The sequence below is a fragment of the Muntiacus reevesi genome, chromosome 12 (genome assembly GCF_963930625.1).
Source record: "Muntiacus reevesi chromosome 12, mMunRee1.1, whole genome shotgun sequence".
In the NCBI taxonomy this organism is placed as follows: Eukaryota; Metazoa; Chordata; class Mammalia; order Artiodactyla; family Cervidae; genus Muntiacus; species Muntiacus reevesi.
The window spans coordinates 52,286,011-52,301,462 of NC_089260.1; the positions used below are offsets into that span (position 1 = coordinate 52,286,011).

At 40.9% G+C, this 15,452-nt stretch overlaps 1 protein-coding gene across 3 annotated transcripts in view; it reads right to left on the minus strand.

Moving 5' to 3' along the window:
* Positions 1-15,452, minus strand: part of CHD7 (chromodomain helicase DNA binding protein 7) — a 187,978-nt gene that overhangs the window by 59,061 nt on the left and 113,465 nt on the right. For all 3 annotated transcript variants that reach the window (XM_065902719.1, XM_065902717.1, XM_065902718.1), the window contains exons 4-6: positions 12,789-12,930; positions 7,844-7,981; positions 6,695-6,760 (exon numbers count right to left, since the gene is read on the minus strand). In XM_065902719.1, the coding sequence (XP_065758791.1) occupies positions 6,695-6,760; positions 7,844-7,981; positions 12,789-12,930 (346 nt within the window). The remainder of the gene's footprint in view (positions 1-6,694; positions 6,761-7,843; positions 7,982-12,788; positions 12,931-15,452) is intronic.

Consider the following 15,452-nt stretch of genomic DNA (forward strand, 5'->3'; position numbering starts at 1 on the left):
GGGAAGTCCCTATAGCAACGGCAGCTTCTTTTTTCTAAAAAAAAAGAAATAATAGTAACTTTATTTATTTACTGTTGGCTGTGTTCAGTCTGCATTGCTGCATGAGCTTTTCTCTAGTTGCGGTGAGCAGGGGCTACTCTCCAATTATGGTTGCAGGCGTCTCACTGCAGGGACTTCTCTTGCTGCGGAACCCAGGCTCGGGGTGCGTGGGCTCAGCAGCTGCAGCTCCCGGGCTTTAGAGCACAGGTTCCATGGTTGTGGCACATGGGTTTAGTAGCTCTGAGGCATGTGGGATCTTCCGGGATCAGGGATCAAACCTGTGTTTCTTGCGCTGGCGGGCAGATTCTTTACCACTGAGCCACCAAGGATGCCCCTACAGCAGCGTCTTAACCAATGTGCACAGAAAACCATCTGTGTCCCAGATTTTATTTACTTTTATTATTTTTATATCAATTTTTATTGGAGTATAGCTGATTTACAATGTTGTGACATGTCCCAGACATTTTAGTTGTCCAAAATGAAATGTTTGCTAGATCCCTTCAGTATACACCAGCAATTACTGTATTGATAAATTCTGGCTGCTTCGAGTCCGACCGTCCCGGACTCACCTTACATTTTTCTAGCCCTAGTATTACCCGGTTCCACGCCCACATTTCAGCAATCGTTTCGAGACACATTATCTTGGCATACAACCGGAGATTTCAGTAGAAAGCCAAAGATAAGACAGGGGCCAGCCAAGGAGAATGAGAAGCCAGGAAGAGCCTAGATCTCATGGTGCTTCTCATAGCGTATCATGAAATTTAAACCTCGAATGGAATTCAAATGTCTGGCCTGCTCTTTTAACTTTTTTGATGTTAACTATATTTCTTTCAATTCTGAAAAAGGTTTCCAAAATGACATACCTTGGAGGCAGTAAAAAGACAAGCTTTGTCCCTTCCCTGCTCTATCATCTCCTGACTTCACTCTTTCAGAGCCTTACTCCTGTGCTGTCATTCCCATCTCATTCTAAGTGGTCTCACCGACTGGAACTGCTAGGAGGGTCTCAAAGCACACAGGATGATCTCTTGAACAAAGAGGTCATTTTCATTCTGCCTCAGTTCTGCTCCAGAAGGCTCGGACTCTTAAAGGTGTCAACGCTGTGTCCCTGACTGTCACGTAGACCCATTTTCTTGTTGTGATCAGCTATGCTTCAAGGGGGTGTGCTGCAGCGATCTCAACAAGAGGGTCTTGAGCTCTCTGGAAGCAGGTGATCAGGTTCCAGACCTCACTGAGCAGCAGCTGGAACAGCTGGAACAGCAGAATTGTTCTGGGTCCTAGTTCTTTGGGATGTTCTGAACTAGAACTCTGTGCTCTATTCAATGACCATTCTTATGTTGGATCATCTTCCTGCTCCCAGAACTGTAGGTGGATCCTCTTCCCACTCCAGAACTGTAGGTGAATCTTTTTCCTGCTCCTAGAACTGTATGTGGATCCTCTTCCCACTCCCAGAACTGTAGGTGGATGCTCTTCCCACTCCAGAACTGTAGGTGGATCTTTTTCCCACTCCTAGAACTGTAGGTGGATCCTCTTCCCACTCCAGAACTGTAGGTGGATCTTTTTCCCACTCCTAGAACTGTAGGTGGATCCTCTTCCCACTCCAGAACTGTAGGTGGATCCTCTTCCTGCTCCCAGAACTGTAGGTGGATCCTCTTCCCGCTCCCAGAACTGTAGGTGGATCGTCTCCCTGCTCCAGAACTGTAGGTGGAGCGCTAGAGAACTGTTTTGCCCTTCATATCATATAAATATGATCATGCTGGCCTCTTCTGTTTTACTTACAGCAAAACAATGAACAAAAGTATGTGAATTCATCAGCTCTCAGGGGCATCCTTTTAATTATTCACTAAATGGCAGTCAGTTTGACCAGACTCTTTGACAGTTGAAAACAGCCCCAGTCCCCTATCTTCACCCCGCAATGTTCAAAATTCTTCAATGGGCATATCCAATGAACAACTGAGTCAAGGCACCACTATTGTGCATGCACACACATACACACAAAACACTCAAATTTATTGGGTTAGTCCAAAAGGGCCCTTGGGGTTTTTCCATAGTCTTATGGATGGAAAACCCCCACCAACTTTCTGGCCAACCCATTATCTCTAGGACAGTAACTGGAAAATTTGAGAGTGCTCTGAAGTAATTTTACATATTCAGTAGACTAGTTTTGAGAAATGTGTTTATCTTTTTATTAGATGCCTAGAGTAGTCTATCAAAATCCTTATTATTCACATGAAATTGAAAGTTCCAAACATATTAAGCTATACTCGTCCCACTGTTACCATGAAACAGAACCTTAACTAGGTATAAATCAACTCCTCAGCCAGCTGGATTCTATAACAGCCATTCAGCAAATGATAATCCAAGCCTGAAAGACCTTTCCCAAGCACCCTAATACTAAATTAAGCAGTTGCATTGAAGAAACAAAGCTAAACTTTAGGGTGAAAAGGCGGAAATCTTATTAAATAATGCAGAAAAGACTGAGAAAGTGCCTTGATAAAAGTAACAATAAAGAAAAGGTATGAATCCATTTTTACTTCTGGCCCAATGTACTGTGTATTCTATCAGAGGTATCAAATCATGGTTTACTTAGGAAGAAAATAGGACATCACAAACACAGAATTCACTTTCAAAACTATTTTTGACCTTCTGATACAAAAAGGATTTGAATTGTTTTCCCCCAAGGACAGATGGCTCAAGGCAGAAAGGGCTACACTATGACTCCCTGTGCAAAGAGAATTAACCTTTACATAATCCAGAAGTCCATTCTTATTCCTATCTCAGTAGTCAAATACAAGGACCACCTATGTTCCTTCCACTGGGTCTCATGCTTGTGCATTTGGGTTTGTTGCTGTTGTTTAGTAGCTTAGTCATGTCCAACACTTTTGCGACCCTGGACTGCAGCCTGCCAGGCTCCCCTGTCCATGGGATTTCCCAAGGAAGAATACTAGAGAGGGTTGCCATTTCCTTCTCCAGGGGTCTTCGCAACCCAGGGATTGAACCAGTGTCTCCTGTCTTAGCAGGTGAGTTCTTTACCACTGAGTCACCAAGGAAAACCTAATGTGGGTTCAGAACAACATAAATGCCTGAGCCATCCCCATGTAACATGAGGTGCTGAACTAGGGAAGTTCTGCCAGATGAGTTCTGGGTGTTTGTATGGCTCCATCATAAGGGATGACCCTTTAGGAGCTACAGGGATGAGGTCAGCAGACTGTAAAAACCATACCTGAGTTCCCACTACGTGTGAGCCCTACACAGGGGCAGTCTGCAGCCCTCAGCCACTTTCCACAGTGCTGCCAGGGGGAGACAAAGGCACCTTCTCACAGCCACGTCTTCAATTATTCATGGTAATAGGAAACAGACCGGCGGGGCCAGCTAGAATCCACAGGAAAATCTCAAATTTCCTTTTGTTTCTATTTGCCACACTTTCCTCCACTGTTACTAAGGATGATAACTAAAGTAACTATTTTGAGAACATTAGAAGTTTAAAAAGTGAGTACATGCTAATGTTTACAATTTTCTGATGGTTTTTTTTTATTGCCCTTTATGAAATATCAGTAATCTACAAGGAAGTCAATGAGCTCTATATTTCTTATTTTAAGTCATAACTCAAGGCATAGCTCTCCTTCCAGAGAAAATTTCCCATTGCTTTTCTTCATCCTAAAATTCACCAATTCAACAAACACTCTACTACCCTCACATACAATTACAGTGATTTTTAATCTCTGGTGATAAGGTGAACCTGGTTATCTCTAAATGGTAGCAATACCTACTCCTAAACTGGGAGTAGCTCTCTTTCAAGGGTAGGAAAGGAAAAAACTAGCCCTAAAGTGGGCAAGACAGAAAGAAAAAGCAATGCCCTCCATCATGTATAGTCTAAGTAGCTCTGAGTAATAGAGCTGATTATAATTTGCAACCCCCAAACCTGCTGACTATGCCTACTGAAGCACTATCAATTGAATGAAAATTAATATATCCCATGCAAACCACAGCCTATTTACTCAAATAAGTCACTTCAATTCGGTGAAGGGGATTACGCTTTATAGTATGTCAAGCATTTACAATCTGCCATATATCTACAATTCACAAATTAACAATTCTAGAGTCATTAGAAGGACTAAAAAACAACCTTTCTAATTAGGTTAATAGTGCTCGTTTCTGCTTGAACAGGAGTGAAATTTGGTTGAGATCTTAAATTTATCAGAGAGGACATTCTCAAGGTCAAAGAGTCACCAGGTAGGTAATTCCATATATCTTCATCCTCTACACTCATTTTGAAAATATCTTTTTTTTTAGACTTTTTATTTTGTATTGGGATATAGCCGAAGAACAATGTCATGATAGTTTCAGGTGAACAGCGAAGAGACTCAGCCACACATATACATTCTGTGTGTGGGATTTTCATCCAGTGACACCCTCAGTTGGTAGTGAAATATCCGTTCCACTTCACTGCAGTGAGCTGGTCTTGTGTCTCCTTGTCTGACTGAATACTCTGGCTCAGCATCACCCAGCAGAGCTCTCTGCACCATCTTGAAAATACCTTGACATGTTGCTTTTATTTTCATATGAACCAGAATGCTATCTTCTGATAAAAATCTACACCTTAAACAACACAATAAAACAGCAAGAATACTGGAGCAAAGGCAAAGAAGAATTTACCACTGGTACAATACCATTTCAAGGATCTCTAGAAAGTATTTGAAGAGTTGCTGTTAAGTCACTAAGCTGTGTGACCCCCTGAACTGCAGCACACCAGGATTCCCTGTCCTTCACTATCTCCCTGAGTCTGCTCAAACTCATGTCCATTGAGTTGATGATGCCATGCAACCATCTCATCCTCTGTCGCTCCCTTCTCCTCCTGCCCTCAATCTTTCCCAGCATCACGGTCTTCTCCAAAGAATCAGCTCTTCACATCAGGTGGTCAAAGTACTGGAGCTTCAGCTTCAGCAACAGTCCTTCCAATGAGTATTCAGGCTTGATCTTTAGGATTGACTGGTTTGATCTCCTTGCTGTCCAAGGTATTCTCAAGAGTCTTCTCCAGCAACACAATTTGAAAACATCAATTCTTTGGTGCTCAGCCTTTCTTATGGTCCAACTCTCACATCTGTACATGCTTCCTGGAAAAACCACAGCTTTGACAATACAGACCTTTGTCGGCAAAGGGGTATCTCTGCTTTTCAATATACTGTCTAGGTTTGTCATAGCTTTTCTTTCAAGGTGCAAGCATCTTTTAATTTTGTGGCTGTAGTCATCATCAGCAGTGATTTTGGAGTCCAAGAAAATAAAATCTGTCACTGTTTCCACTTTTTCCCTATCTATTTACCATGAAGTGATGGGACTGGATGCCATAATCTTCATTTTTTTGAACGCTGAATGTTTTTTTGAATGCTGAGTTTTAGCCAGCTTTTTCAAAGATTTCACCTTCATCAAGAGGCTCTTAAATATTTCCTATTTGATAAACCCAGGAGCTCACTTTAAATCATGTAATTCCTCCACTCCTCATCTCTCTCACTGAAAGTTGCACTTTGTATACACTTTACATTTTTTTTCTCATAAAAAAAAGCTTATTTTACATGTCAAAACAATGAGGCTATACTTCCACCCACCTTGAAGGCAAAGAAAAAGAAATAACTGTGCACTTTATGATGATTCAAACCAGAAGACAGACACTTGTACCTAGAGGAGACCATCTCTAGAGACAGACAAACCAAACACAGTTTGCTAGAACATGTAAATGTACCTGGAGGCCTATGTACTTCTTCAAACTAAAGCATTTTCTCAAACTGATGAAAAAGAGAAAAGGTGGACAGGGAGTCTCCAGCAATAACAGACGCAGTGTTCTTGGATTCACGGTCACAGTGTGTGTGTCCCTCAGGGACAAGGGCACCAGGCTAGTAAATGATACTTAGGGCTCACCTTGACGAATCAACATGAATTTCAAATAATTTGGAAGGATAAGGCATATTATCTTCAAAAATTATACTGAAAATAGTTCAGTATTTCACTTCTGCAGTAACAAAAAAAAAAAAAAAAACAACAACTAGTGAATATTTCAATTGCAAATGAAAGGACTTCCCTGGCAGTACAGTGGTTAAGACTGCACTTTACTCTAGGTGGTGCAGGTTCAATTCCTAGTTAGGGAAACCAGGATCCCACATACTGCAGGCACAACTCAAACAAACAAAAATCCCCAATCAAGCAAAGAAAGAAAGAAAGAAATCAGAATTCAACTGTATATGAAAACATGCTGTGAAAAGTATGAGAAAACAGCTACTTGCTAAAATGATAAAGAGAGCTTCCAGGGTTGGGGAGCGGGGGCAGGGACCCTCCTAAGAGAGATGACAGATTCATGTCTATGATTTTATATGAATAATATTTACGAAAAAGGTAGCCTATGAGTCCTATACATTTCTTTTGAGATGTTTTGAGTTCCTGCCTACTCTAAATGGGGTAATAAAGCACTGACTGATACATTTTAATTTCATTTGAGGTTGACTATCCCAAAGATTGATATTGGGCTAGTATCAATTAGACAGGATTAGAACCATCAGCAGAAGTTTTATTTTACAATAGTGAAATTTTTAAAAGGAAACTGTAAAACAAAAAACAATTTTGAGTCATACCCACACCACAAGTTCTGATAACTCCACATGGCGCTTACCTGTTTTTTTACTGAACGACTACTCATAATTTTTTCTACCACTGGACCATCTGCATCAACAGATTCCTAAAAAATAAAGCAGAGGGAATGAATGCAAACAGAGAGCATGTCATTCTAAGCTATAAAGGTGAGAAACCATTCCCTTTCGCATCTCCCTCCAAACCCTTTAAATTCATACCCTTTAAATCACTGGGCAGGATCGCCAGAGGGAAATACGATTGAAAAGAACAAAAATCTCCCTCTACAGAAAGGCAAAAAGAAGATCTGTGTTTATTACTTTGCGATTATGTGGTTTAATTGCGTGGACTAGCATGGGTCCCCAAAGCCAAGGTGCATTCAGAAATTCCAGCTGCCAAGAGAAATGATCTCCGCATGATGGCAAAGACCTGACTTCTCCCTGTCTGGACCCATGGGGTAAATATACTCATCATTCTGTTATTGTAGGCAGCTTTGATCTACGGAGGTCACACAAAACGTTACAGAACAACCTGACAGAGTGCAAATTACCAAATGAAATACAAAACTGCATTTAATATATTTTTCAGTGGGTTACCAGTTTGTTAACTAAAGCACAGTGATGGTAGGAAGAGGACTTTAAAAGAGAGAAGGGGGGGGGAAGATCTTCACAATAATCAATCCTCCATTACTACCCATATTTTATAAGCTCTTTTATCCATCATTTACATTGCATGGAGAATAAAGTATGCCCTGCTGGATACTACACGGCAGTAATTTCATAAAGGGGTTCTTATGATGTTGAGCAGCAGGAGACAAGCCTGAGTGGCTTATTAAAGTCCCAGAAGCTATACAGCACTGAACTCTCGGAGGGAAATTCAGTCTCCCTGCAGCCCAGCTCTGACTCATCCTCAACAGGGACCATCAATTCTCCAAAATGGTGTCAAATTGTGTATCACAGGCTCGCACTAAGATAAATTTCAGTGAACAGGGTTTTTTTAAAAACCTACTTCTAAACCACTGATATCCCAAAGTGTGTTTACCAACACGAGATGGATGTTTCCAGCTCAAAGTCCAATGCTTCAAATGAACTTCTCTGATACCAGGTATAAAATCTCCAGCCTACTCTTTGAAATGCAAGTGGGGACCCCCCCCGGGGAAACCCCCCCCACCCCCGCACACCTGGTCGCTCACCTGTGGCTCCGACTGTGAGGTGGTGGAGGGGGAGTCTCTCCCAGCAGCATCTGCGTCGTCGGCCTCCTCATCAGAGATCTTGAACTCCAAGTCCTCGGTGTATCGCTTTCTCTTCACTTGCCTGCTGGACCGTCGCTTCTAAAACAAAAACCCGCCAGGGAGGACTTAGAAAGCTGATGCTCATTTCTGTTTCTTAGAATGGCAAGGGTACATTTATATTATAAAATAACAATGATCTTAAAGAAAAGTCGGTGACTATAACCTTGTAAAGCACACAAGACATCACATTGGCGACAGATATGATGGGAAAGGGGGAAATCTGAAGTCAGACACCTGGCAGGTCAAGGTCCTGCCACTCCCAGCTACGTGGCCTTTAACTGCGCAACGGTAATAACAACACACCTTTCTCCTCATTCAGACGGTGAGTTGCTCAAAAGTGAAGGCAATACTGAAGCCGGGTGGTAGATATGTTAAGACTTCATTAGGCCATCCTATTTTTGTATATTTTAAAAAAAATTTTTTCCATGATAAAAAGTCTAAAAAAACTGAAGGCATTAGAAGATACTTTGTGACTTATAAAGTTCTATTTAACTACAGTAGATTATTATCCAAGGTACCAATAAGATTTCAGAGGCCCATTTAAATAGAAGGTGTGCATTTTAATCTTGGTCCTAAAAGAAACAGTTTAAACATTTCTGAAGAGATGAAAGACTGAATGGCAGAATTTATAATGAGCAACTATGATAAGGAACTTTACTTTTAAAATTTTTGACTGCACTGATTAAAATGCAAAGGACTATTAACAATATTAGGAACGCTGGCAAGATGCTGTCTCATCCAGTGGTCAAAGTAGAACTTAATACACTTTTGCAGGACCAGTGTGGTCCAAATGTAAAACCTGCCCACTCATCCTGGCAAGCAAACTCCTAGGAATCTACAGGATGCCTCCAGAAGACAAATGATTAACTAAAAAGGAAAGCAAGTCACATAACAATTGGTTGCTTACAATTCTAAGATTAGAAAAACCTTGTGTATCTATCTGCGTGTGTGGGCTATCAATATATTAACTCCTCCAGAGAAACACACTGCATATCTTGTTTACTTTCCTATGACCCAATGAACATTTGTTTAAAAAAATTAATATATATGTGCATATTTTCAATAATAGGAAAAAATCTGAAAAGACACAACAAACTGTGTTTGTACAAGATTCTGTACTTTTTGTTCAAAACAATTCTAGACTGCTTGACCTTTTTGATATACAAATAGGTTTGTCTGTTAATTAAAAATGGAGATAAATAACTTTCTCATTAATATGTGTGATAAAATCTAAGCTAACCCTAAAATGACTTGTGTAAGTTTTAAACCACTGACCAAGGCAAGACTATTACAGATGAGCTGGCAAAGCACACAGAATAAAAAGAATACGGAGAAAAGTAACACTGATACAAACTGCTTTCTAAGAGTTATGAAGAAAAACTTTCTGAAGAGCCTTGTGAGTTTTTTAAAGTTGGGACAGTAAGGCAGAGAGAAGCAAATCACCCCACCACATGGACCTCGGGAGGCACTGGCCGGAGACCGACAGGGCCCGAGTCGGGCCCTCCAAGCTCCAGCGCCCTGTACCAGAGAACGGGACCCACCACGTCTTACTGAGTGAAGTCTGCGCTTCCCCTGTTCTCACAGGGGGCTGGGAGGCTGCTCACACCCTGGTACCGCTCACACACAGCTGGTCCAACAGGGCCATCAGATGGGTCACTGGGGACTGTGGACTTTGAGCTCTACATCGCGGTACTGGGGGGAGTGGGGGGAGGCATCCAATTCTGACTTTCCCCTCTGACCTCCCTCTCCTCTCCAGAATAACCAATTCCACGTGGAGGTGACACCGAGGCCAGCGGGGTCCTGCCCCGGCCCATCTTGCCCCACGTCACCTTGTGAGCCCTGGCGCTGCGTGTCCCCATGAGAATGAGCCTGGTCTCTCACTGTGTGACCCTGGATGAGTTATTTTAGGGACCTCAGTTTCCCGATCTGTAGAGTAGGGGTAATGGTAGTAGCTACCTCGTAAGTATGCTGTGACGATCACAGGAGGGAATTCACTGGAAGTATTCAGAACGGTGCAAGGCACGTGCCAATGCTAAACGCAGTTAGTAGCGTTACGGTCATCACTAACTAGCTCCACTTCTGCAAGGAAAGTCAGGAAGCAGTGAGGCTCTAAAGCCAGGCTGCATTACACAGCCTCCTTCCTCTCTTCCCATAGCTCATCTGAAGTAACTGCTCTTCTGCCTCACTTTATCACCTCCCACTTCTGGCTGTCAATTTCTTTAAGATGTAAGAGCCTATTATCAGGAACAACATTTTAATTTGGTGAGATTTAGCATAATCTCTGTATTTCATTTGATGTATCAATTTCACTAAATGGAAACGGATTAATCTTTATTTTCATCTTAATGTCATGACTGTAAGGAGAACGTGCTATGAATGACACATCTGTGATGCTTCATCAGGTTTCCGTGGCTGGGGCCACACTGCCCCAGGATTCTTTCAGTGCAAATAACTAAATGTCCTTGGACAGAGTCTAAGACAAATCCACTTTCAACCCCACTCTGATAATGAAGAAATGTTCCAGCGCAGTAAGACAGGGACTTTTTTTTTTTTAATAGAAATGTATGTATGGTGAATATAACTTTTATAATGAAGGTTTCTCCTCATTATTAACTTTGCGTTACATAAGAGTAAAAAAAAAAAAATTAGAACTCAATTTTCTGAACTGTTTAAATGTTATATGGCTTCTCTACCTTCTAAATAATAACTGATCTTAAGTTCATTTATTTTGGGTATCAAGGTTCCTTTTCCAATTTCCCAATATAAAATAATTTATTACATAATAGGCTTCTTAAAGATCTGTTAGATTATTATTATTTAAAAGATTTGGGGAGTATAGCTGATTCATGTTGCTGTTTGAGAGAAAACAACAAAATTCTGTAAAGCAATTATCCTTCAATTAAAAAAAGAAAAAAGAAAGATTGGGGGGATCAAAATAAAATGTAAGAATCGCACTTAAAGCTCAAAACTTCTGAATTAACACAAAAATAACTTGTTAAACTTGGATTGTTTTAAGAATTTTCTTATAGTTAAAATAGGTACACTGAACAGGAGATTCAAATGTGTTGGCACAATCTCACTTTGTGGCAGTACTTTGTGACACAATTTTCAGTTGGCTAAAAGAAAAAATAAGACATGGCGTTTACTAGAGTTTAAACAAATCAATCATAAAACTCAAGAACTACATGCCCTTTGCTGAAGCGTGTGCGACAGGAAGAAACACAACAAACCAGCAGGCAGCATCACTTCCTGTGCAGAGACACGGGAGGGACACTAAGAAGAGTGACTTGTGTGTGGTTACTGACTTCAGCCGTGCGACCCAGGACGGTTCAGCACCAGCCAATGAGAAAGGACGCACCAACGTCCATTTGCATTGATTAGCATTTTCTATAACTGAAATGCAGAAGGGGGAAAAAACAAAACAAAACACTGGTATTTCATAAAGTCCATTTGGGTCTGCATTAATGCAAATGAATTTTTAAGATTCAGTAGTGTTTGTGAAAGAACTACAGAATTTTCTTGACCTGTGTGAAAGGCTTCTTCATACTGTCCAAATACTACTGCATGAAGGTCCTAGTTTAAGCAAAGAAATTCAGGGGGAAAAAAAACACCTGTGAGCATAAAAATTAAAATCATTAAAAATACTTTAGTTTAAAACTCCCTAAACAATTAAAAATATCTACTCACCTCCCCCATATATTTTCACTGACGTATAAAGTCAGAGGAGATTACAAAATTAACTCAAACTGCCAGAGGTTATCACTATGTTAGTTATAGAACCAAACCAAGCCAAACCAAAACACATTCACTCATTCATTCTCTCTTTCACCCTTTCAGGTCCTCTTAGGTTAGGCCATTCTGTGACTTTATCGGTATCAGGGAGTTCTAGTTAAACACACACACACACAAACAAAAGCTATCTGAAATTCTTTAGCACAGAACTGCATATTGCAAGTACTTTGTTTCTAACTCTGAAGCAATTGAGTAGGTACAAGGAGTACTGAATATGCACCAAACTATTAGAAAAGGTCAAACTTGCTTCCAGGGGCTGCTTTCTATCCTGGCAGGACGCTCAGTAACTGCTCCTTGACAGCGGAGATGTCATTCACAGAAGCCACGTTCCCAGGCACCCCAGAGGACCACGTGGCATGCTTCCAGGGAACGTAACAAGGAAATAATGTTCAGCAGTCACGTGGAGGGATCCCTTACTGACAGTCCTCTCAGTGGAGGCAGTGTGCTTTACATGCAAGAACCTGAATTCCTGATGTCTATTTCAGGGCCAGCCTTTCAACTGATTCCTATAAAACTGTCCAGAAGTCAGGAGAATCGAACACTGGACAATCGTGCAGTGCTGCCATCCAGAAAGTCACTCGGTTCACAGAAACTTTAGTATTACACAAACACATCTCGACTCTGACCGTCAGATGTCAGAAACCTTAAGATGAGGTACAGATTACATCTTCAACTTTGTTCTGCAATATAATTGACAGGGAACCAAACTTAGGAGAAACTTAGAAATGTGGATGAAGGTCTTAACGAACCAATATATTAAGAATACATTAACACTAACATATACATAAACATCAAAAGATACCTTCACCGAAATACATGTAAAGAGCCTGTTTTATTTATCATAGAGTCAAAGATGGCAAAACCACGAAGTCAGGAGTTTAATTTCGGGCTGGCGGCCCAGTTCTCATCACAATGGATATAATGTTCCAGACAACAAAAACCCATCTTTACAGCAGCTCTATAACAAAGACAGGTAGATCCAGTGCACTTGATATGCAGCTAAAGTTACCCACACTCAACAACCACGGCTCAGGATCAGAATAAAGGTTATTACCTGAACACCTGGGTCTTCATCGTCTTCGGGAGGAGGGGATGGTGGGGGCGTTTTGTCCAAGTCTGAATTTTCAGAACCTTCTGCTTTTCCCTTGTTGACCTTTTTCTTCAAAGCACTTGCTTCTGAATCAGGTTTCTTATTACTAGAATTCAAAGTGGATCACTTAGTGTTCACTTTTTCATGAGATTTTCCACATGCCCCATGCCTGTTTCCCACATAAACATCCCCGAAGTATCAATAACCGTGGATAAATCAATGCATGTTGGCTATCGAGAGTTAAACAGTACTTACTCTCAATTAACTTTTACAGCAAAACCCCATACCGATGACCTTCGGCAAATATCTGACCTAATTAAAAAGAAACGGCATGCAAAAACTGCTAATAATCACACAGAGTACATTTGTTCATCGAGACAATGAACAGTCTCTGCCAATACAGCAAGCCCTGATGAAAAATCGGATTAAGAAGTTGTTTTGCTATCAAGTTTTTAAGGCACCAGAATATGTTTCTAAAACTTTCAAGGAAAGCTAGAACGTAACAAGCATTTCTTCGTATCTCCTGCGGATAGCTTTAAATACTCTTAAGTCCTTTTCTTGACCAGTAGTATTGCATGCCCTCTTTTACATCATTCAGCTACATTTTAATCGAATTTATAATCTTTTAAAATATAACAAAATATGTAACAATTTCCTCTTCTACACAGTTTTATTTAATGCTGTGTTCTTAAGTAAAAATAAGCTTTATTTTGGTGCTGGCATTTTTTTTAAGGTGTCACAATAGCCTGTTTTTCAAAAGGTAGGTCTCCAAAATACAAAAACATAGCAGAGCGACCCCAATAATTCAAGTTCACGATCCATAGCATGTTTTCATCAAAGGCTGACAGGATTTGAATGTTACCAAAGTCAAAAGACAAGAATGAACTGTAAGGAAAAAAAAAAGATTTTAAATTTAAATCTACCATCACCTTTAGAATCTTTGCCATTCTTTTAGAATGCACACTTAGTGATACCTTTCACAGCAATTTCCAAACCAGCCTCAAGGTTTCCTAACATTGTTTATTATCACTTATTATCCAACATTTAAAACAATCCAACCTCAGTAATAATTAGTTTTTACTACTGAAAACAAAAGATACATTTCAAAAACCTTTAAAAAGTTTGAGCTTGTAAATTCCTAAAAAAGTATGCTGCCAGAATGCATTAAGTAGCATTTTTTTTTTCCAGTCCCAACTATTACAAAAGGAAGAGAGGCCAGGATATCTGCACACTTTTATTTCAGGACAGCACATGTCATGTAAAATATTTCAAAAGTATGTGTTAATATAATTGCACACCTAAAAGGGATTTTTGTAACAAATAAATAAGATATTTGATAATACTAGGCATTTTCAAATCCTCAGAGCTTGTTTTTATTTTGTGCTGTTAATATCCTAGCCTAGTAAATAAGCACGTAAGGGAAAAACTTACAACGATTCAAGATTATAGCAAACAGCAGTTAGGTTTACAGACTTCTTTTTAATTAAAAAAAAAAGGCAGTGTCCTAAAAACTTTAGGCCCCTAAAAGATCCACAGAAAGCATAATATTTTTTAAATTAAAAAAAAAAAAATCTATACAAGAGTTCCTCATCCAACTATCCCAGTGTTTATGCTACACATGGACAGCAGTCTCCCCTACTATGAGGCTCCATTCCCAGCATTTATTTCCGCTCTAACTGCCACAAATTATACAATACTACAGCTGAACGCTGGGCCCCTTTCCTTTCATCTGCACGCCAAGAGCAATCAGATTACCCTGGTAACCAGCGGTCACATGACCAGCACCTGCTCTTTTGGCTGGATGCCACTGACTAAAGCCATCTGCTTCCCTCAATCAGCTTTCAAACATTCTCAACACCTGCGCTGCAGTGTTTTGTGGTTTCTTTTATCAAATCAGTGCAAAACTGCTTCCAAAACTTTACATATTTCTCAAATTTGTTTAATCAGAGGTAGGCCTGTCACGGAGCTGAACAGCTGCCAGGTAAAGCAAGTTGGCGGCCCGTCCTCCGCCCGCGCCCTCTCCACCCGGGAGCGCCGGACACCGTTTGATTTAGTGGGGTTACTGCTCCCGGGGTGAGCCATCCTCCAGGAGAGAAAGGCTCGCTGTCCCGGAGCCCGCCGGAGCCGGGTCTGGGGAGATGTCAGTCTGCCGAAGATGAGATGTGCTCGAGCTTTTCCATCTGTCCCTGGCTGGGGACGCGCCCCACGGAAGCTCTGAGACCACCCGAGGTCGGACAGGACCCCTCCAAGTGCACGGACAGAACGCTGGCAGCCCAGGGAAGCGCCCACCCCAGCTCCGATGACTGGAGGATTTCTAATCTCAGTAGATCCTGTGTTGTTCATGCTGCTCAGAGGCAGCTAAGCGTTTCCTTGCTAACATCTTCTCATGACATCAACATATAAACCAGGAACACGCGAAGAAGTCAAATGCTACAAAGTCTTCATGTCACCCCAACACAGGACAGTCAAGGACCAGAGACAGTTATTTACATCAGATTGCCTTTGCCACTATTTTGCAGTGAGCTCATTTGGACTTTCAACTATTACATTAAAACTGCTTTGCCCCCAAAAAGCCAGAATCAGAATTTTTTTTCCCCAGCCAATGAGGGTAATCAGAGCACTGATTTC